The 22831-nt window shown below is 37.4% G+C and overlaps 2 protein-coding genes and 1 pseudogene across 4 annotated transcripts; all 3 read left to right on the top strand.

Moving 5' to 3' along the window:
* Positions 1–814: 814 nt before the first annotated feature.
* On the top strand, positions 815–21281 carry LOC134793360 (juvenile hormone esterase-like). 3 transcript variants are annotated; one of them, XM_063764920.1, is made up of 4 exons: positions 815–955; positions 1850–1981; positions 9166–10466; positions 13477–13745. In XM_063764920.1, the coding sequence occupies exons 1-4, from the start codon at positions 866–868 to the stop codon at positions 13658–13660; spliced, it is 1707 nt and encodes a 568-aa protein (XP_063620990.1). In that variant the 5' UTR covers positions 815–865; the 3' UTR covers positions 13661–13745. The 3 variants fall into 3 exon arrangements, with proteins under 3 accessions (XP_063620990.1, XP_063620989.1, XP_063620988.1); XM_063764919.1 differs by lacking the exon at positions 13477–13745 and adding an exon at positions 21078–21281 and having other exon boundaries at positions 818–1021; XM_063764918.1 differs by having other exon boundaries at positions 818–1021; positions 13477–13746.
* LOC134793378 (uncharacterized) lies at positions 3614–5526 on the top strand. Its single transcript, XM_063764949.1, has one exon. The coding sequence runs from the start codon at positions 3911–3913 to the stop codon at positions 5045–5047; it is 1137 nt and encodes a 378-aa protein (XP_063621019.1). The 5' UTR covers positions 3614–3910; the 3' UTR covers positions 5048–5526.
* LOC134793361 (esterase FE4-like) lies at positions 15273–18260 on the top strand (annotated as a pseudogene).
* Positions 21282–22831: the final 1550 nt, after the last annotated feature.

The raw sequence follows: 22831 nt of genomic DNA, 5'->3' as shown, positions 1-22831 counted from the left end.
AAGTTTGCATTCATCATAACCTATTTTCAGCGAGGAAATAATTCACATTGTGTTCACAAAATGTTTACGATACAAGTACAAATTTAATGCCTAAAGTGGAATTTTGTTTAAGTAGTGACTAGCGCCTAACCTGATCATTTGAGCAAAAACGCATATTTTCAAGAGCGTTGTAATTTTAATGTTAGGTACCAGAGGGGCTATCGCGAAAACCGATATTCACAAATTGCGGGGATCTTTCTCTTTTACTCCAATAAAGGCGTAATTAGAGTGACAGAGAAAGACAGACAATTTGCGAATTTCGTTTTTCGCAGTTATAGCCGAAACTAGGTATCTAAGTATTTCTAATTTCTAAACAGCTTGTCAAAACCTAATCATTTTGTAAGAAGTAGAACGCGCAAATTGTTTTAAATTTTCCCTAGCACTCGGCTCATGTCATATAAAATTTATTCGTGATTATTTGTGAAAATATGTAATCTTTGGAAGTAGTTCTAACGAATGTTTCGTAATGATTGTTTTAGGCGCTCAGTTTTGGTCGCCTTTTTTGATTGGCTAATTTTATCAAGACAAACACTTTCTCTAAAATTAAAAATACACGCGTTCATTAAACAAGGCCCTAATTCGTAGCACTGCTAACTAAAGAAACAAACGAAAAGTACATAATTAGAATAATTTAAAGAAATTTAAAATTATCGATATCGATACTACTCTTTATTTGCGTAAAACGAACAACTCCAGAACATGACATGACATGGACATGACTTCACATGACAGATGTCAATGTCATGCGTACGACAGTTTTCCAACGTCAAAAGTACTAAAGTATGTGATGTGAGTTTCAAAACAAGGAAAAGTGAAAATAAGGATAATGTTCAAATTAATATCAACAAGCATAAGTATCCTGGTCCAGGCGCCGAAGCGGCTTATTCGGAGTTTGTCTCTGGCTACCGAAGCAATGGTGAATAAGTTGTGTGTGCTTTTTGTGTTATTCAGTGTTCATGTTCTGAATACGACTGGTTTTAAAGTATGTACAAAGTTCAATGATAAAAAAAAGCTTATTTTTAACTCATCAGAGATCTTATACCGGTATACAAATTATTTTCTATTTTGTTTATGACATACTTAGTTGTTTTAGCGCATTTTTTGTATAAAGGCATACAAAATGATCAGTTGTTATTTTTATATTTTATTTAATTATTCTTGTTTTGGGCTGCTGTAGGGGCCTTAAATATGTACCTAATCATCCCTAATTAGATTTATTTGTAGTGATTTGAAGTCAGCCAGTTCAGAGTTGGGTAAAAGGTAAATAAGAAAGAGTAGAATCAAGGAAATAGATGAAAATCGAATTCATGTAAACCACTAGATATCGGAACAATTATTAATTTTGTGACTTCAAGTGTTACAAGTCAGCTGTTTATACTTTTTTGTATTGTGGAATAAAGTTTAAGTAAATACAGGGTCTTAATACCAATGAAGAAATAAGAAAATATTTTTTTAAATGTATATATGAGCCGCTTAACTTTAAACTCAGATAAGTCCAACTATCAGATTATACGATTTTGGTATTAAGAAAATGTAATAGGGTAGATATTTCTTAAGAGGCTCGAATGGATTTATCTAAGTTTGAAGTTAAGCGACACATAGGTAATAGCGTCAGTTTACCGCCCGGTGTCAGTTTCCGTCCACTTGAGGGATTAGCAAATAATTCATTTCATTTATAGATATAGATAAATTGTTTAGATATTAAGGATTGCAATAAGTCCAAATTTGTGCAGCAGTGAAGGTTTATATTCAAATTTCTTCAAGTGGACGAAAACTAGAGCAATGACCCTATATTTGCTTTATTCAACAGAATGAGCCGATAGTGACAGTGAAGCAGGGAAGACTCCAGGGTGCAGTGGCCACACTGCACGATGGATCTTCATATTACAGCTTTAAGGGTATCCCGTACGCCCAGCCTCCTGTGGGACCATTACGGTTTAGAGTAAGTAACTGTTAGGTCCAGTTGGAAAAAGGAAGAGAAGACGGCCATTGGCACGCTGATCTGATGATATAATTAAAATAGCAGGGGCCAACTGGATATGGGAGGCCCAACCGAAAAAAATTTAAGAATCTTGAAGAGGCCTATATCTCTCAGGAGGGTTCTGGAGTAACTTACGACACAGATGAATTAAAACCCAAGATTAAGTTTTGTTACCCTGAAATAATAAAGGCTTTTACAATTTACAACTGCTAGAAGCCACAAAATACTATTAGTTTAATGACAGTTTACTATGTTTGCAAACTGAATTAATACAATGTTACATCTTATCTTATCTTATCTAAATTAATATGAAATTATAAAGATAAATCTATGAAAAAAAACTTTAATATCAGTTTGCTGTTTTCGGTGATTTAATGATTTGATGTTTTGGTGGTTTGATGGAACAGAGTGATACCTTTTGTTGATGACATGAAAGTAGAGTTTCCTTGCCTTGTTGCCTTGATTTGAAATTTGATAAAAAATTTATAAATTGGTTTTTGCAAAACATAATATAAAATAAAATAAAAAATAAAAAAGCCCTTTATTCATTGTAACGTGTTTACATAAAAAATTAAAATAAAACTATGACTTATAATATGTGTTGTTACTAATGAATCCCTAGTGGGTAAAGGCCTCCTCCATTGCTGCCCATTTGTCCCTGTCTTGTGCTGTCGCCATCCAGTCTGTGCCGGCTGTTCTTTTTAAGTCTTCCTCCCAACGCATTTGTGGTCTGCCCCGGCCTCTTTTGCCAAGTGGACCTCTCCATTTGGTGACTATTAATGTCCATCTCTTATCTGTAAGCCTTGCTGTGTGGCCTGCCCACTTCCATTTTAATCTTTTTGCATAGCTCAAGGCATCTGTTGCTCCTGTTTTTTCTCTTATTTTTGAGTGTCTTATTTTATCTATTTTTCTTATATTGAGCATGCTTCTTTCTAGCGCCCGTTGACATGTAATGATTTTTCTTTGAGCTTTTGCCGTGAATTTCCAAGTTTGGCTTCCGTATGTCATACATGGCAAGACACTTGAGTTTAGGACTTTAGTTTTAATGGCTATTGGCATGTTACTTTTAAATATACCTTTTAGGCTCCAGTACTTGTTCCATGTTTGTTGTATTCGCCTTTCTATTTCCGTTTCATTATTGTCTTTATTGAAGCTAATGTTCTTTCCTAGGTAGGTATATTTTTCTACATATTCCAGCGTGTTTCCATTTATACTTAGTGGTCCATTTATACTTAATAGTTCCTATTTAATTTCCATTAAATAAACAAGATGGGGTTGTACGATACATACCGTACATTTAGATACATATGTAGGTAGAGTAAGAAAATTATTAAGTTTATATTAACGGTAACCTTTTGGCTCGAATGGAAGTGGAAATATAGTTCTTTATTTAAAATTTATGTTTGGCGTTTCCTTTCAAGACCTGCGCCTAACAGGGGTCTTAATTTACGAATATTTACAGGAAATTAGAACAATTATTATGAAAATAGGGAAAAAAGAACAAGGACAATACATATAGACTGTAAGAAATAATTAATAACTTTAATTACGGGTCACGTGACGTACGTCAGAGCTGTCATACGTACTTTCCGTTCGCTCCGTGATTTTTACTAAAAAACCTAGTAATTAGCTGTTCTTAAATTTCAATTGGTGATAAATACTAATCCTAGTAAGAGAGGCTACTAAATAAAAAACAATTGTGCGGTGTACGAATGTAATTTAGGCTATAAAACACAGTTTAAACATTCAGTGAAAAGTGATCATCTGTTCGGGTCAGCTGACCGGTGACAGCCAATCAGCTGTTAGACTCTGCGCGGGCGCATTTATCGTGTGTCGTTGATATTTAGTGCAATTTGAAACTTATTCCGTAGGCGTACAGTACAATTTACAATGGCAAGCTGTGGAGGATGCTTTCGAAAAATAACCGACGGGAGAGTTTTGAAATGCTGCAACTGCCTAAAACTGTACGACCTCCTTTGTGCGAATGTTTCAGTTGACTTTTATAATGGCATGGGACCTGACCAGAAACTTTCGTGGAAGTGTGTCGAGTGTAAAAGTGTCGAGCCTCGGAGGGACAACACAAACACGCCAATACGGTGTGAAAATATAAACATGTGCCGGGGTGCACGGACCCAGGTCGTCTTGAGCCCCACGGAGCCAGAGGGCCACAGCTCCATCATGGAGGTGTCCTACACGGACGGACACAACACCACCCCGCGCGACAATGGACTGGACTCGACCCGCGTCACCGACACGCAGCTGCTTGTCACCGAGCTCCGGCTCTTCCGCGAGGAGCTGCGCGTGATGAGCCAGGAGATACACGCTCTTCGCACATCCCTGGAGAGCCTGACAGCCAGGATCGATGGCTGCGATGGGCGGATCGACAACTGCGAGGGGCGCATCGACGCGCTCTGTGCCCGTGTCGAGTCGTTGGAGAGCAGACCTCAGTCTCAGACTGCCCCCGACAACTCTCTTGTCGAAACCGTATCGCAGCTTAGGATGGAGCTCAACGACCGCGACCAAGAGTTGTTACTAAATGACATAGAAATATCTAGCGTACCGGAGAGTAGGGGCGAAAATGCTATGCATTTAGTGACAACCTTGGGTAAAAAGTTGGGAGTTGAACTCACAGAGCACGACATCGTCGACGCCACGCGTGTGGGGCGCGCACCTCAGCTGGAGGATGGTCTCCACGGGCCGGCAGCGCGGCCGCGGCCGCTCGTGGTGCGCCTGGCACGCCGCGCCGTCAGGGATCGCCTGCTCCAGGCTGCGCGCGTGCGCCGCGGGGTCACCACGGAGGGCACCGGCATCCCAGGTCGAACCAGTGCCTTCTATGTGAACGAGCGATTGACTCCCCACAACCGACGTCTCTTATATAAGGCTCGGGAGCTGAAGCAGCAGCACTCTTGGAGGTACGTCTGGACCAGGGACGGAAAGATCTTCGCTCGGCAGCAGGCAGGCACGAGTTCGCCCCGACACCGCATTCGCACTGAACTAGACCTAGGTCGTGTTTTTGGCTCAATATAGGTTTGCCCACAATATTAGTTTGATATGTAGCTTGCTAGTGCTTTTGTCTGCCACCAACGTCTGTCTACCACTGTTACTGTTGCCGCGTAACACTTATTACACTATTGAAAAACGCACAATACACGTAAACAATCAATACACACATTACACTTGTTATTTTAATCAGAATACAATGTTTACACTTATTAGTATATTAAATATTTTTGGACTTTTTACTATATTTACTCGATTACCTACTTATTTTATACAACCACACGCCGAAAAACACATTTGCATAATTAACCTCAAACTCATTTCGCTCACGATCACCGCATCTGGTTGCAATGCAAAACCGGTTCTGTTTAGCCGCCCGCTTATCCTTATCTTTAAACGCTATGTAGAATGAGTCGAAAACAGCTACGTATAGGTTTGTTCAACGCGGGTTCGTTGGGCACAAACCATGATAACTTCTTAGCAACCTGCACTCGATTGGATATGGATGTTTTAACAATTAATGAAACTTGGCTGAAAGGGGGGGATGAGGGTCGGGCCCCTGTGCTCCCGGGGTGTAGGCTGCGCCACACTCCGCGACCACAGGGCCCACGCTCACGTGGTGGGGGGGTCGGCTTCTACATAAAGCGTAATGTCACAGCTCGTAACTTGCCACATCCCGTAGACCCCAAACACAAGACGATAGAACAAATGTGGATACACATGACAGTACAAGGGAAAAAAATAGTAATTGGCACAGCGTATCGCCCACCTTGGCAGGACGTTGACCTTTTTCTAGACGCAATATCTGACACCATTAGCTCATTGACTAGTTATGAACATTTAATTCTGTTGGGTGACTTTAATATTAATTTGTTAACTGCATATGACATTAAAACAACAAAGTTTAACCATTTCTTATCCAGTTTTAATTTAGCACAAATTGTGACAGGGCCAACACACTTTACAAATACAAGCCAAACACTTATTGATGTGGTTTGCACCGATTTAATTGCCAAAAAAATTAATATTGAGCATGTAGGGTCACTCCTTGGGCACTGTATTGTTGTGTGCGAGTTCGCGATTAAGCGGGACAAACCAAAGCCCTATACTATATTGTACAGGCCTATTAATAACATCAATCCTATTCTTTTTGACAATGATTTGCGTAGTGTGTTGTGGGATCAAATGTCTGCGCTGCCGAACGTTAATGACGAGGTGGAAGCACTGAGCAGGCATATAGTCAATATATTTGACATGCATGCACCCATGAAAACATCCATAATAAAGGGACCCTCACATCCTTGGATCACAGACACAGTGAAACTGATGATGCGTATACGTGATCAAGCTGCCGCAGATTATCATAAGACAGGGACTGAGAGTAAAAGACTTTATTATAAGGACCTAAAGTCAACAGTAAATAAGGCCATATACAATGAAAAATTAGCTTTCTTCAACCACAACATAAATAATAAAATTAAGGAGCCGAAATCTCTTTGGAAAAATCTAAAATCTACCATTCTGCCTGAAAATAATTTAGAATTGCCATCCACTTTCAGCGACCCTGATATAATAAATAAACATTTTTTAAACATACCAATTGCATCACATATTACAATTTCTCAGTTGACTTACTTTGAGTTCAACAGCTACAACACAAAGTCGAAATTTCATATTGAACCAGTTAGCTCCAATAAGTTGCTAAAAATGATATCCAAACTCAAATCAAATGCAGAAGGGCATGACCTAATTAATTTAAAAATGCTGCTTATGACATTTCCTTATACTATAGGCTTACTGACTGATGTGATAAACACCTCTATTTTAACATCCACTTTTCCTGACACTTGGAAGGTGGCCATCGTGCGCCCACTTCCTAAAACCTCTAACCCCTCTGAATTAAAGGACCTTAGGCCTATCAGCATTCTACCATGTATGTCTAAGATACTGGAAAAGATTGTGTGTGAACAACTAAATGACTACATTGAGAGTAACGGTATCTTACCAGATGTACAATCGGGTTTCAGGAAGGGGCGCAGTACTGTGACAGCCTTGCTAGATGTCACAGATAACATACTTTGGTCACAAGATAAGGGCATGTGCACACTACTTGTACTGCTTGATTTTTCTAGGGCATTTGACTGCATTCATATAGACCTGCTGCTGTCTAAGCTAAGTTATTATGGGTTTGATAACAGTGCGCTGCATTGGTTTCATAGTTATCTCAGTGAGCGGCAGCAGTATGTTAAACTGAGCTTAAGTGATGGATCAGCTAAAGTCTCAGGTAAAATGGCCCTTTCCAGAGGTGTACCGCAGGGATCGATACTCGGCCCAATTCTGTTCATTTTATATACAGCAGACATCGGAACTCATATTACACACTGCAAATATCATATTTATGCAGATGACATACAGATATACATTTCCTGTAAACCATCTGAAATTGACAGTGCTATACAAAAACTTAATATAGATCTTGCAAACATAGCATCTTGGGCACTAGACAATAGTCTTATGCTCAACCCATCTAAGACAAAATATCTGATGTTCGGCACCAAAAATCAGTTGAGCAACATAGGACCTGCTAGAGATGTAATGTTATCGGGTGAACCCATTGAAAGAGTGTATGAGGCTAGAAATTTAGGCTTAATTATGGATAGTGAACTCAGATTTGAAAAGCATGTTGCGGAAACTGTGAGAAACTGTTTCTACAGGCTTAAACTTTTATATAACATACGACCATTCATTAATGAAACCTTGCGCACTCAGTTGATTGAAACACTTGTTCTGTCAAAATTAAACTATATGGATTTGGTCTATGGTCCACGTCTTCTGGCAAAAACAAAGCGACTTATTCAGCGGGTACAAAATGCTTGTGCTCGTTTTTGCTTCAACATTCCACCAAGAGCCCACGTGACTCCTTTTCTAAATAAGCACAGTATTCTCAAAATGCTACACCGTCGCAAGCTTCATCTGGCTTTTCTTTTATTTGGCGTAGTAAAACACAAATCCCCATCGTATCTCTTCGAGAAGTTATCATGGATGTCCACCCGTAGGTCACTTGGGGCGCGTAATTGCAGTGTACAATTGGTGACACCTCAACATGCTTCGGCAGCTTTTCGCGGGAGCTTTAGGTACATGGCAAGCCGCTGCTGGAACAACATTCCTCCACCCCTCAGGAACCTACAAAGCATAATAAGTTTTAAAGCCAAGCTTAAACTATGTACACTACAACACCAGCGGCAACAGGAGACTTTAAGACATGATTCTAGCTTCTTTTAGTGTAATTTCTTACTCCTATAATTATGTGGTTGTTACTTGTTTTTACTTTTACTTTTTTTTTCTTTTTTTATACTTGTGGGCAAATCAATAATATTGTAATATAGGTTACCTGTCTTTTCTGTCCTATAGTCACGTATCACTCAATGCGTCTGAAAACTGTTGTTCTTTGTCATTTCTTCTTGCATCACCATTGTGCGTTATATTTATATTTAAGTAATTCATCTTCTTCGTGTAAAAAACTCGTAAAAACGAAAAGTCAAGCTTTATGTTATTTCATTGTCAGTCGTTTTTTAGTATTTGTATCACCTAGGTAGTATTCTTTGTTTTATGTTGTAAGATTGTATTTTTTTTATTTTTTTATTCATCATGTAATCACGTTTACTTTCTTTTGTGTTATGCACTGAGACTAGTGTTTTAGAAGATAATAATAAAATTAATAGACTTGTTATTTATCAGCACGTGTTGTTCGACATGGCCTATGTCATCTTGACATCTCACCGGCAGATGGCGCTGATTGCCCGTCCGCCCGTCCACTCTCCGCCGCAAAGTCGCGTTCATTTTTATGATGGGGCCGTGTCGTACAGCTGCGTTCGTGACCCACAAATGGTCTCACCGGAAGATCAGCGCTGACTTTTGGGTTAGCATTTATGCTGAGGCGGGACCATTTCGTGGTAAACTATTTATTTATTTTTATGTTCAACTTTCTTTGTTATTTCTTTACTTGTGTATGTTATAGTTTATCACGAATAAATGAGATGATTTATGATTTATAATTATAGAGCCATTTTTAAGCGAACTTACAATTTTGCAACAAATTTTTTTTTTTAAATGCACATTCACCTAGACATACATTATTCTCACAGGCACCACAGCCACCACAACCATGGCAAGGCATCCTGAATGCAACAGAACACCGAGATGTCTGTATCCAAGTCAACCTCATGGCCCGTTCCACCGTCGCTGAAGGCAGCGAAGACTGCTTGTTCCTTAACATCTACTCCAAGTCACTCCAACCCTCAGCAAAGATACCTGTCATGGTCTACATCCATGGTGGAGCATATCTATCTGGATCAGGAAATGATGATATGTACGGACCAAACTTTCTACTACAGCACAATGTTGTTCTAGTCACTTTGAATTATCGCCTCGAAGTATTAGGCTTCTTATCCTTAGATACCCCTGAAGTCCCAGGCAACGCTGGCATGAAAGACCAGGTGGCTGCGATGAAATGGGTTAAAGACAATATAGCACAGTTCGGAGGAGATCCAGATAATATAACCCTCTTCGGAGAAAGCGCTGGTGCATCCTCTGTTATATACCACATGCTGTCACCGATGTCTCAAGGATTATTCCACAAAGCTATCACGCAAAGTGGGACTAGTATAAATGATTGGGCGCAAGGAATAAATGGGAAAGAGAGGGCATTTAAAATCGGCAAACATTTAGGTAAAGATACTAAAGATCCTACAGAACTATTGGAGTTTTTAAGAGGTTTACCTGTGTCAAAGCTAATTAAATTGACTAATGTAACTTTAACTCCTGATGAAAAGTACAGGGGACTACCTATTCATTTTGCGCCAACAAAGGAAAAGAAATTTGATAATGTCGAGGCGTTCCTTAGTGAAGAACCATTGGATCTTATTCTGTCAAATAAAATATGCAGTATTCCATTATTGCTTGGATACAATTCTGCAGAAAGCATAATAATGGTGCAAGATAGGCTGAAAAAACTGCCGATTTTTAATAAAACGCCGTCATATGACGTGCCTAGAGAAATTGTAGACAAAATAAGTCAGGAGAAGCTGATAGAAATGGGAGAAAGAATAAAGAAATTCTATGTTGGTAACAGAGATTATAACAGCGAAGATTTGAAGGAAATGGTTCAACTATTATCAGATTTACATTTTGTATACAACACGCATAGATTCGCTTATCTATACTCTAAGCATAACAATTCAATATACATGTACAGATTTAGTATAGAAAGTGATTTGAATATAGTTAAAAATATGAGTGGGATTGATGTAAAAGGAGCCAGTCATGCCGACGAACTGTTTTACATTTTTTCGGCGAACATGACTAAAGAAGATTATGAATCGCAGGAAAAAATAAGGGACTATGTGTGGAAAGTTACCAAAATGTGGACGGACTTTGCTAAAACCAGGTAAATATATTATGTTTTTACGTAATTCTTTATACAGTCAGCAGTACAGTTTAACTGCCTCCTAGCCCAGTCGGTAGTCTGCCTACAAAGGAGGTCCCAGGTTCGAATCCTGGTAAGGACATTTATTTGTGTGTTCACAAATATCTGTTTCTGAGTTATGGATGTTTTCTATTTCGTAGTCTAGTACTATTACCCACACTGCAAGCCTTATGAAGCTTAATGTGGGACTAGGTCGATTTGTGTAAGATATGTCCGTAAGTATAATATTTAGTTTAGTTATGTTATGTGTGAATATCTTGGCCGTATCTGATATCTGATGGTGACTCGAGTGTATAATCAATCCCCTCAACTCTCCTGCCAACACATTTACCTAACTGTGTAAAAATGTCCCATAATATTTAATTTAATTTAATACCATCGCCCACAATGTTAACTGTTCGGTGGACGTTATGCCTTTTGTGATTAGGTCCACCGATGTATAGTTAGGAGTGTTGCTGTTTGTATCACAGTCTATAAAAAAAACCGGGCAAGTGCGAGTCGGACTCGCGCACGAAGGGTTCCGTACCATAATGCAAAAAACGGCAAAAAAAAAACGGTCACTCATCCGAGTACTGACCCCGCCCGACGTTGCTTAACTTCGGTCAAAAATCACGTTTGTTGTATGGGAGCCCCATTTAAATCTTTATTTTATTCTGTTTTTAGTATTTGTTGTTATAGCGGCAACAGAAATACATCATCTGTGAAAATTTCAACTGTCTAGCTATCACGGTTCGTGAGATACAGCCTGGTGACAGACGGACGGACGGACGGACGGACGGACAGCGGAGTTTTAGTAATAGGGTCCCGTTTTACCCTTTGGGTACGGAACCCTAACAATACAGTTATTCGACGAAGCCGTCTAGACAGGGCAATCGTGCGGGGTGCGAGGGGAGAGGGGTCGCCGGATCCCTTTGTTTGACATAATTATTGAAAGTCATAATGTAATGATTAATGATTGTTAGATTACCTATCATTAGTCATAATTCTGAAACCGTTAACTTTTCAGGATTTTCGTAAGATTATCCTGTAGATAGGTAAGGTTAGGTTTGTTTTATGGCAACCCTGAAAAGTTACGCGTTTCTGAGAAAAACTAAACTAGTGGCTCTGTGAGCTGTAGACCTCGCGAGCAGAGCTTGAAATAACATGGTGCTAAGAGCTTTAAATACACCGTGTTTTTTTTGATTTCCGTTAATTTCAAGGGTGCATTCCTGAGCTTAAATCAAGTAACTTTCTCAAAGACACCGATGTTCTAATTAAGTCCATTTCGGAGATAATCCATAATTTCTTTTTTTACTATAAGGCCTCTACAAGCGTGTACACTTGCCTTAGGGCTGGCTTACATATTGATTAGTGTTTAGAATGAGTTCATACATTTGCTACTAAACTTAAGTACAATCTCGGTCGATTGATGTACGAAATGACATTGATATGTCACAGATTTCAATTGTTTGGTTGAGTTAAATGTAATGCCCGTGTTACAACAACGCTATATGCTACATTTAATTACTTTTTAAACAAAAAAAAAAAACAAAAAAGAAAACAAAAAAAAAAATTTTTTTTGAAAATTAACTATGCCATTTAGTTCTTATAAACGTACTTAACTATACCCCGAAGTTAACGGAATTCAATAAAAACACGGTGTATAGTAAATTAAAGAAAAACAATACGAAATTTATGTGTAAAAAAATACAAAAAGTTATAATATCCCAGCATACAATTACTGGGGATCGAACCCAGACCCTCTGTGCAAACAGAAAAAGCGAACGTTTATAAACTGAGCCAAATAGTTCTTAGATGGGTTGACGAAATTTAGCTACTCCTTCTCAAATTAAAATTAGTTAAAATTAAATATCTAAATACCGCCTAAACCAGCGATAATTTTTTTCTGCATTTTTTGCTATTAACTCTGTAAACATGTCTCAAAAAGAAAAAAGTCTTATGATATCGATACGACTATTTGTTTAGGCGCCAGGTATCACGACTCCGCCATTTTTTAAAATTTCCAAAAACCGGATTGACAAAAAATTTTTATTTAGTCATAAAATTCGGTCACAAAATTTCACGAGAATCGGTTAAGAATTGCGACCTGTAGAGGAGAACATCCGGACATACGAAAGCAAAATGCCCGAGTCAAAACGTAGACCTTCGCTTCGCTTCGTTCAATTATGACTAATGAAAATGCGGACAAATAATACATTATGACTTAAAACTCTATGGGAAACAATAGAGACCCGTGGGTCGCACGCACCACGCACCCGAGCTGCATACATCGCCATTGTTAGTAGCTTGGTACTACTTACAGGGCTAGCGTGTCTTGTACTAAGTCAAGTCTGGTCAAGTGTAAGTCTTGGGCAGTTGTGTAAAAGTCTGACAACCCTACTGTGTTCTTGTGCGGTGTCGGCATTTACGCTAACATCAAAGTCGTCGGTCCACTGTTACTTTTTACACTGTGGTTATACACAAGTCATAGAACAAAATTGGGAAGTCCCACTTTTTATATTGCGTTGCGTGGTTTCTACGAACTTGACGTTATTCAATTTTGCAGATATGTATATATTTTCCTGTTTACTTAATTGTTAGTCACGGTCTGAAATTCTGCGGTTAAGGTGACATTGAAACACCTTATCTGCCATATTCTAAACGAAATAACAATTACGTATCCTGGAGAATAAATTAGTACAATATGCAAATCAAGTTTTTTCAGTGTTGTTTTTAATTAATTTATTTTATATCATGGGTGATAATGAACTCGACCAAATTACGTATGAGTTAAATAGTGTCAAAAGTTATAACTCCCGTGAGAGTAAAATGGACTTTACCTCCCGCAGCACCTGTGTGAAATAGCAAGCTTACCGAGCAAGTGTGATGAAAACAATTTTAACATCTCCAACCTAATATTAATATTTTTTAGCATTCCTAATTATAATTCTTCAAAACTAGCCTAAAACTGATTTATCTGCTATTGTTACAGCAATCCCACACCAGACAATACTTTAGGAGTAAAATGGCCAAAATACACCGTTGCCAACAAGGAGTACCTGGAAATAGACGACAAACTCACCGAGGGCAAGTTTGCCGACCGAGAGAGCGTCGAGTTCTGGAATAAGTTGTACTGCGAGGCAGGCTTGCCTTGCATTAGCAAGAGCAACTTGTGAAGTTGTACAATGTTTTTATATGGTGATTTTAATCAAAGAATAATTCGAATAGTAAGAGATTCTTGACGAAAGTAATGTTTTTGTTAATAGGTATATAATCTGAATAATAACAGTAACACCAGTAGGTATGTGTAAAATAACAATATGAACATAAGACAAATTCAAAGATTAGATACTTCAGAAATTTATATACCATTGACTGGGGTGACTTTCAAATGCAGGGGCGACTTTCAAATTCTAGTTTTTAAGCCATAATATATATTTATGCGAGATTTTTTACAGTAGGTGAATAAGAATATATAGTAATCTAACTAGTTACATGAACATTTTCAGTAAATAATGAATAATGGTAATTCTATGGCCGTTTTAAATCTATCAAAGTACCCCAAATTTTCCAAAGTCACCCCGGTCTACGGTACCTAAATATGGTTGTCGTTTTTTTAAAGGTTGTCTAGTTTGACTTAAGGTTATATTTTTATTTATAGTTAATATTTCCTGTAAAGTATATTTAAAAAAAATATACCGTCGTGTATTTATTTATTGGATCAGTAAAATGTTTGTTTTATTTTATATCAAATTAATAAGACTGAAATTACACAAATCTTAAATGTACAATAACGAACAATTTCATTTTTATATAAACTGTTGTACATGTACCTGTGTAGGTATAAAATACCGAAATATACTTATTTTAAAATCCACCATTTCAACCTACCTTCTATATGCAATATAGATTAAATAAATAAATTTTATATTAATTGTTAAAGTGTGTTTGTTTGATTTGTTTGATTATGATTACCTACCTTAATACAAACTTAGTTTAGATATACCATTATCAACATTAGGTACCTATATTACGTAACCGAGAATATAATTACTTACCTACCTATGTAAACGATATCACGCTATTCACGCTAATACGTTCAATTTGTAAGTAATTAAGTATGTCACATATCGAACAGATACCGTCAAACTATTAGCCAACTTTGCTTACAGGGGTATCTTTGTCCAAAAATCCATTTTTAAACAAACGCCTTTATGAGCAATGTTGGCAAAACCTTGAGACAACTTTACCCACTAACAAAATTGTCAAAGAAAATTTAATATATTTTTAGCATATTTTTTAAGAAATTCTGCTTTTTTTTTCAAATAGCGGGAAAAGTGGTCTAGTGCGACGATACCCTATGTTATAAATTTGACAGTAATATCTATTTACCTTCGCATTAAAAGTTAAATTTTTTGAGAAATGCACTGTATCTAACTGCCATAAAAGGGATTCCCTGCCTAGTGTTACTAAAAGACCTCGCTGGCGCTGCTCGTCCGCTAATCACACTCAGCCGGCAATCCCTTATTTTTCCAGCCTTTAATGCACTAGGTTTACACAGCTTGCTGTAGCAAATAATACAAAATGACTCAACAACGAGGAAAACTAGACTGATAAATAAGTACCTATTGTTTATGACTAAACTATACGTAGTATCAAAAACACTGACCGTCCTTGAACCTTAATGTCTTAGTAATAAGGTTTACGAATGGACAATAAATTCTAGACGATGATACATAATACCTCGTACATGTTTCGAACTCATTAGCAGTCGCACTTTCGCCCTTTAATAATGTATACGTATTGTAATTTGTTGGTTTTGTTTTGTGTTTATTTACTTTATGTACGATGTACAGTTTGTACAAAGGTGAGTATCTACTTATTATTTTTGTCTTTGTTCTTCAATATGAAGTTTATAATGTGTAAATCAGGTGGGTTCGGTAAAATTCAGATTTATCTACATTTGTTGCAACATCTAATTTACACATATCCAGGATTTTTTTAACATTAGCTGTTGTCCCTATTTAGGTACAATCTAGCCCTCCCTTTAGGAGAGAAATTTCAAAAACTTTCATGCTTATTTGTTTCATTACAAAGGAAGGAATTATCTCATGTTTCGATCTAGCTTGTCCAATGTTCCTGTGGTTTACAGAACGAGTCGATAGTGACAGTGAAGCAAGGGAAGCTACAGGGTACTACAGACACGCTGTATGATGGATCAACTTACTACAGTTTCAGGGGCATCCCGTATGCCCAGCCGCCATTGGGGCAGCTACGATTCAGGGTATGTATACCTACTTATACTATTTATAAACTCTGACTGATATAAGGGACACGATCCCTTTTTGAAAATGGCAGAATCTACAATTAATTCACAATAAAAAGCACTTGCTTTGGCGTGAAGTAGTGTCAATGTACACAACTTTTAGTTCTGAAGCTTTTCTGAAAATGGTAGATTTTCGTGTCGCAGTAATCCGGTCCGAAACATTGAGTAACTAATTTTCGTAAAAATAAATGATACTTAACTACTTTCCATCATACAAGTACCTATACCTCAGCTTTTTGCAGTGTTGGTATTTATTTGTCTTCCTTCAGAACGCTACCAGCAGGTAACCACCAGTGTTGGACACTTTATGCTTACAAGCACCAGTGATGGACACTGCAGTCTTACCTAATTCATGAAATAGGTAGAATGCGTATTTAAATGTATCATTTTCCTCAGGCTCCCCTGCCACCTCAATCCTGGAAAGGCGTACGCCAAGCAACCGAATATGGCTCCATCTGCGCTCAAAGGAGGGCGAACCCGACTCCGTCTTCCAAGGCAGCGAAGACTGCTTATTCCTCAACGTCTTCACCAAATCCCTCCATGGTCGTACACCCGTCATGGTCTTCATACACGGAGGATCCTATCTAGCTGGATCTGGTAATGATGACTTGTACGGGCCAAAGTTCATGGTTCAGAAAGATGTTATCCTGGTTACTTTGAATTACCGCCTTGAAGTGCTTGGATTCTTAAGCCTGAATACCCCTGAGGTTCCCGGTAATGCGGGTATGAAGGACCAAGTCGCTGCGTTGAAGTGGATAAAGGAGAATATTGCAAAGTTTGGAGGAGATCCCGATAATATTACAATTTTTGGGGAGAGTGCCGGAGCTTGCTCTGTATCTCATCATATTTTGTCGCCGATGACTATAGGACTATTTCATAAAGTTATTGCGCAAAGTGGTACTAGTGTCCAAGATGGAGCGATAGGTGAAGGAAGCAAGAGCAGGGCATTCAGAGTAGGAAAATATTTAGGAAGAGACACGAATAATACCACTGAGCTGCTTGAGTTTTTAAGATCTTTACCAGCAGCGAACCTAACTAATTTGACAATTGCTACGAGTACGGACGATGAGCTGTATAGAGGACTCTCTGCGCGATTTTTGTCAGTTGTCGAAAAGAAATTTGATAATGTCGAAGCGTTTCTAAGTGAATATCCTTTGGATACACTTCAGTCGGAAACAATTCGTAAAGTTCCCTTGATATTAGGATATAACTCCGCTGAAGCCATTATTATGATTCAAGATAGGTTAGGAAAGTTAGATATATACAATAACAATCCCTCTTACGACCTGCCTAGAGAAATCGCTGAGAAATTAACCCAAGAGAAAATGGATGATATGGGTAAAAGGATTAGAAAATTCTATATTGGTGACAGAGAGTACACAAAAGATGATTATAAGGAAATAGTTACTATGTTATCTGACGTGCATTTCGTGTATGACACGCACAGATTTACCTACTTGTATTCTAAACACAACAGTCCTATTTATATGTATAGGTTCAGTTTCGACACTGACCTCAATGTTTTCAAGAATTTTACAAGTATGGGTTTGGATTTGAAAGGAGCATGCCATGCTGATGAACTATTTTATATGTTCTCTAATGATTTTACTAAAGAAGCGTACGAATCGCAACAAAAATTGAAGAATTACGTGTCGAAGGTGACTAAATTATGGACAGATTTTGCTAAAACCAGGTTAGTGTACTTGCAAATACAGTTCTTAAATGCTACTAAAGACCTTTTCGGTATATTTGGTATTTTGATTATTATTTTGAAATGGAAAATGCCAACGCTAAGTAGGTAGAGATTTTAATGACTCACGGAAATTGTAATTATAATGTGTTCTCACGGTTTGTGGTAGTAGAAGGTTAGATACCTACACTTATGTAAGTACAAAACCAATTTGAGTTAAGGTTTACTCGGGTAATTCCGAATGTCGAAAACTGTCGGATAATTCCGAAAAGAGACTTTTATTATGATGGAATTAAGGGTGATTTTCATCTGAATTTCGGAATTATCCGACATTCGGTATTACCCGAATACACCTTATAGTATTCGAGTTCTAATTTGTCTTTGTCAAAATTATAATTCAGTCAAGAATACAACGAGAACAACACGGCACAACGAGAATTATTTTTGCTACGCATTTATTTTTCTGTGTGAGTGTGACCAACTGAGTGTCTATTTTTTTTCAGCAACCCAACTCCAGACAACTGCTTGGGACCAAGATGGCCGGTATACACGGCTCAGAACAAGGGATACCTAGACATCAACGTACAGTCGACGGCGGGAAGCTTCGCTGAGAAGCAGCGCGTGGAGTTCTGGGACACACTGTACTGCGAGGCTGGCTTGCCTTGCATAAAAAATAACTAAGTAATATTATATAAGTAAAATTCTTATTTTTAATGTAGTAACATTAATAATAATTATAATAAGCTTGGGCCCTGCCCCGCTGCCAGCTTATAATGTGTATATGTATATATATTTTATAATGTTTTGTAAGTATGTATTTTTTTATATTTTAGTTTTATACTCACATTGTAAAATCCTAACCTAATACCCTAGTTGAATAAAGGATAATACGTAGGTTGCCCTGAAAGTTTCGGGAATGGGACACTTAGAAATAACATAATAGAAACAGGCATATAATTTATAAAAATGTAACTCTTTATAAAACTTTTAAGGTATATTCCATTTGGTTGTCATTTGTATTTAAGAATTACTGGCAATTTGAAAATTGTATGTCGAACATTATTTGAATTTTTGGCCAAGTGATTTTTCGGATCATATTTTTAAACGGTTTTCAATATGCCCTCAGCGAACAAATAAAAGTTACAATGGGCTTCTGTTATTTTTTTATGAACTAGAGTTCATCGTACGCTCGTTTGCAGTTAAAATTAAATATGAAAGTCACTTTCATTTTATCCCATGGGTGATCTTAAAGAAGCATGTCATTCCAAAGCGACGTCAAAAATTAAAATCGCATTTGTGCTGTTAATTAAAAAGACTGCCAAAAAAGTTGCATATCGGCAGATTTCGACATTCCTAAATATTCATATGACAACAGTAAAAAAATCTTTTATATATATATATATATGTAAAAAAACTTCAATTCCGTTGGCTACTCCACGAATTTCATACAAAACCACTAAGGCCCCAAAATCGCCATACAAAAAGGACTTTGGGATTATGAGCCGTGTGCATTACAGAATGATTACTTTCAAAAGAAAATTTATATGCGTGGTCAGTTTGAGTTTAAGTATGCATTACAATAAAGATTGACTGTCTAGATGCGACAGTTTTCTCTATTCCCGAAACTTTCAGGGCAACCTACGTATTTAAATTATTAAATTATAATAATTAATAGCCCAACATATCGGTATTCTGTATTCGTCTAAGATCCGTTACAGGCTGAGCCTAATATGAGGATCACTTAATTTTATGGAAATAAATTTGTTTTTTTTTTATATTAAGACTGTTTTCCATAGTGTTCCAATATAATACAGTATTATAGTCGCAATGTGTTGTGGCAGTAGCCAATGTCTATTATCTGTCACTCAATTTATTGGTCACTCACTGGCACTCGTTGGCCGTCATCTTTCATGTTACAAATGAAGTAAGTATGGAAGTGTAGGTATAAGCACCGTTGGGATAAGATTGAAAGGGTTTTCCATGAGGGATAAGATAAAAAGCCTCCCGTAACGTAATGCTTCGTTATACGGGTGGTGTAAAAAACCTATGGTAAAAACCAGAAAAAACCGGACAAGTGCGAGTCGGACTCGCACTTGTCCGGTTTTTTCCAATCCGGATCCTGAGATATCGATTCTCATCTTGATAAGAGCAAGAATGCAGAAATTTAGTTTGACAAGTCACAGGAACAGTTTGTTTGGGAAAATAACATTGTTGGTTTTACTATTTTCCTAGACAGTAATATTCTACTCGTAGGATTCCACCACTCGATTCTCGGTTTCTATCGATCGTATTTCAAAACTAGCATTTCAATGTTTTCTACATATTTTCGAGCACTTTCGGGTGATAAAGCCATGAGCAGAGGATCAAGGAATATCGTTCGGCAAAATCGGGGAATACTATTTAAGTATATAACGTTATTATAAGTACCTGGGAGACCGAGCTTTGCTCGAAAACATTTGAAAACTCAAAAATGCGCGTGTTGCTAGGGAATAAACCTAGCTAACTCGATTTCTCGTCCCCGTTTTGTACCTTAAAACGAGCAATTATTGGATAAGTATGGGTATATATACATATTTATAGGTAATTACCTATATTTCGGCGATTTCGGAAACGGCTGTAAGGATTTCGATAAAATTTGCTATATTAACGCCCATATAGCGTCACATCGTTTGACTCGGTTTGATGAAATACCGCTAATAAGTATATAACATTATTTTTTCGTTAATTAACCGTAAAATAATACCGGATAAAATAACGTTATTAGGGTTCCGTACCTCAAAAGGAAAAAACGGAACCCTTATAGGATCACTCGTGCGTCTGTCTGTCTGCCCGTCTGTCGCAGCCTATTTTCTCGGAAACAACTGGACCAATTAAGTTGAAATTTGGTACACATATGTAAATTAGTGACACAAAGATGAACATGTTATGTAAATAAATGGATTTTAAACAGGGGGGCCACTTTTGGGGGGTAAATGAGGAAGTCAAAAAATAACCACCACTGCCTGGTGCATGGTGACTGCTTACCATCATGCGGGCCGTATGCTTGTTTGCCACCGATGTGGTATAAAAAATAAAGTTTTTCAAACTATATCGTGTTACGAGTATATATCAAATGAAAGAGCTCATTTTAAGAATTTCAAATATGTTTTTTTTATAATTTTAAAATACATAAGTTAGAAGTTATTAAAGAAAATAGCCAAAAAACCGGCTAAGAGCGAGTCGGACTCACGCACGTACCATAATGCCAAAAACGGCAAAAAAAAAATGGTCACCCATCCAAGTACTGGCCCCGCCCGACGTTGCTTAACTTCGGTCAAAAATCACGTTTGTTGTATGGGAGCCCCACTTAAATCTTTATTTTATTCTGTTTTTAGTATTTGTTGTTATAGCGGCAACAGAAATACATCATCTGTGAAAATTTCAACTGTCTAGCTATCACGGTTCGTGAGATACAGCCTGGTGACAGACGGACGGACGGACGGACAGACGGACGGACGGACAGCGGAGTCTTAGTTAACATTCCTAATTATAATTCTTCAAAACTAGCCTAAAACTGATTTATCTGCTATTGTTACAGCAATCCCACACCAGACAATTCTTTAGGAGTAAAATGGCCAAAATACACCGTTGCCAACAAGGAGTACCTGGAAATAGACGACAAACTCACCGAGAGCAAGTTTGCCGGCCGAGAGAGCGTCGAGTTCTGAAATAAGTTGTACTGCGAGGCAGGCTTGCCTTGCATTAGCAAGAGCAACTTGTGAAGTTGTACAATGTTTTTATATGGGGCTGTCCATAAATTACGTCATCGATTTTTGCCGATTTTTGACCCCCCCCCCCCCCCCCCTAAAATCATCAAAAAATCATGCTTCGAATGACCTCGTTTCCTCCTTCTTCATGCTACCATCATCCGATGTCTAGACCCCCCCCCCCCTAATTTGAAATGACGTAATTTATGAATAGCCCCTATGGTGATTTTAATCAAAGAATAATTCGAATAGTAAGAGATTATTGACGAAAGTAATGTTTTTGTTAATAGGTATATAATGTGAATAATAACAGTAACACCAGTAGGTATATGTAAAATAACAATATGAACATAAGAAAAATTCAAAGATTAGATACTTCAGAAATTTATATACCATTGACCGGGGTGACTTTCAAATGCAGGGGTGACTTTAAAATTCTAGTTTTTAAGCCGTAATATATATTTATGCGATATTTTTTACAGTAGGTGAATAAGAATATATAGTAATCTAACTAGTTACATGAACATTTTCAGTAAGTAAATAATGAATAATGGTAATTCTATGGCCGTTTTAAATCTATGAAAGTAACCCCAAATTTTCCAAAGTCACCCCGGTCTACGATACCTAAATATGGTTGTCGTTTTTTTAAAGGTTGTCTAGTTTGACTTAAGGTTATATTTTTATCTATAGTTAATATTTCCTGTAAAGTATATTTAAAAAAAATATACCGTCGTGTATTTATTTATTGGATCAGTAAAATGTTTGTTTTATTTTATATCAAAAATAATAAGACTGAAATTACACAAATCTTAAATGTATAATAACGAACAATTTCATTTTTATATAAACTGTTGTACATGTACCTGTGTAGGTATAAAATACCGAAATATACTTATTTTAAAATCCACCATTTCAACCTACCTTCTATATGCAATATAGATTAAATAAATAAATTTTATATTAATTGTTAAAGTGTGTTTGTTTGATTTGTTTGATTATGATTACCTACCTTAATACAAACTTAGTTTAGATATACCATTATCAACATTTTATTTATTTATTTATTTATATAGCCCTTTATTCTGAACATGATTGTTGGTTTTTAGTTTTGAATGTTTATATGAAGTCTCTTGGTTCAGTGTGCCTGTCGGCAAAGGCCTCCTCCAACTCCTTCCAGTATTTCCTCTCTCTTGCCACCCTTGTCCAGAGTGGTCCCACTGTGAGTATAATTTCGTCTTCCCATCGTGTTAATTGAGGGCCTTGCGATCTTGATCCATCTGTAGGGTGCCACATGAGAATTCTTTGGCTCCACTTCTCTGTTTTGCATCTTATAGTGTGGCCTGCCCACCTCCATTTTTGCCTGTCTATGTGGGTGAGGATGTCTGTCACTTTTGTTCTGGTTCTTATGTCAGAGCTGCGGTTTCTATCCTGTAATTTTACACCGAGCATGCTCCTCTCCATAGCTCTCTGGCACTTTGCAAGTTTATCTCGTTGTTTTTTAGTAAGAGACCAAGTTTCGCAGCCATAGGTTAGACATGGAAGCACACATGTGTTAAAAGTTTTGCTTTTTATCCGTATACCAAGG

Source organism: Cydia splendana, chromosome 9 (assembly GCF_910591565.1).
Source record: "Cydia splendana chromosome 9, ilCydSple1.2, whole genome shotgun sequence".
Lineage (NCBI taxonomy): Eukaryota > Metazoa > Arthropoda > Insecta > Lepidoptera > Tortricidae > Cydia > Cydia splendana.
The sequence above is the reverse complement of the archived record's forward strand: the minus strand, read 5'-3'. Positions and strand labels throughout refer to the sequence as shown.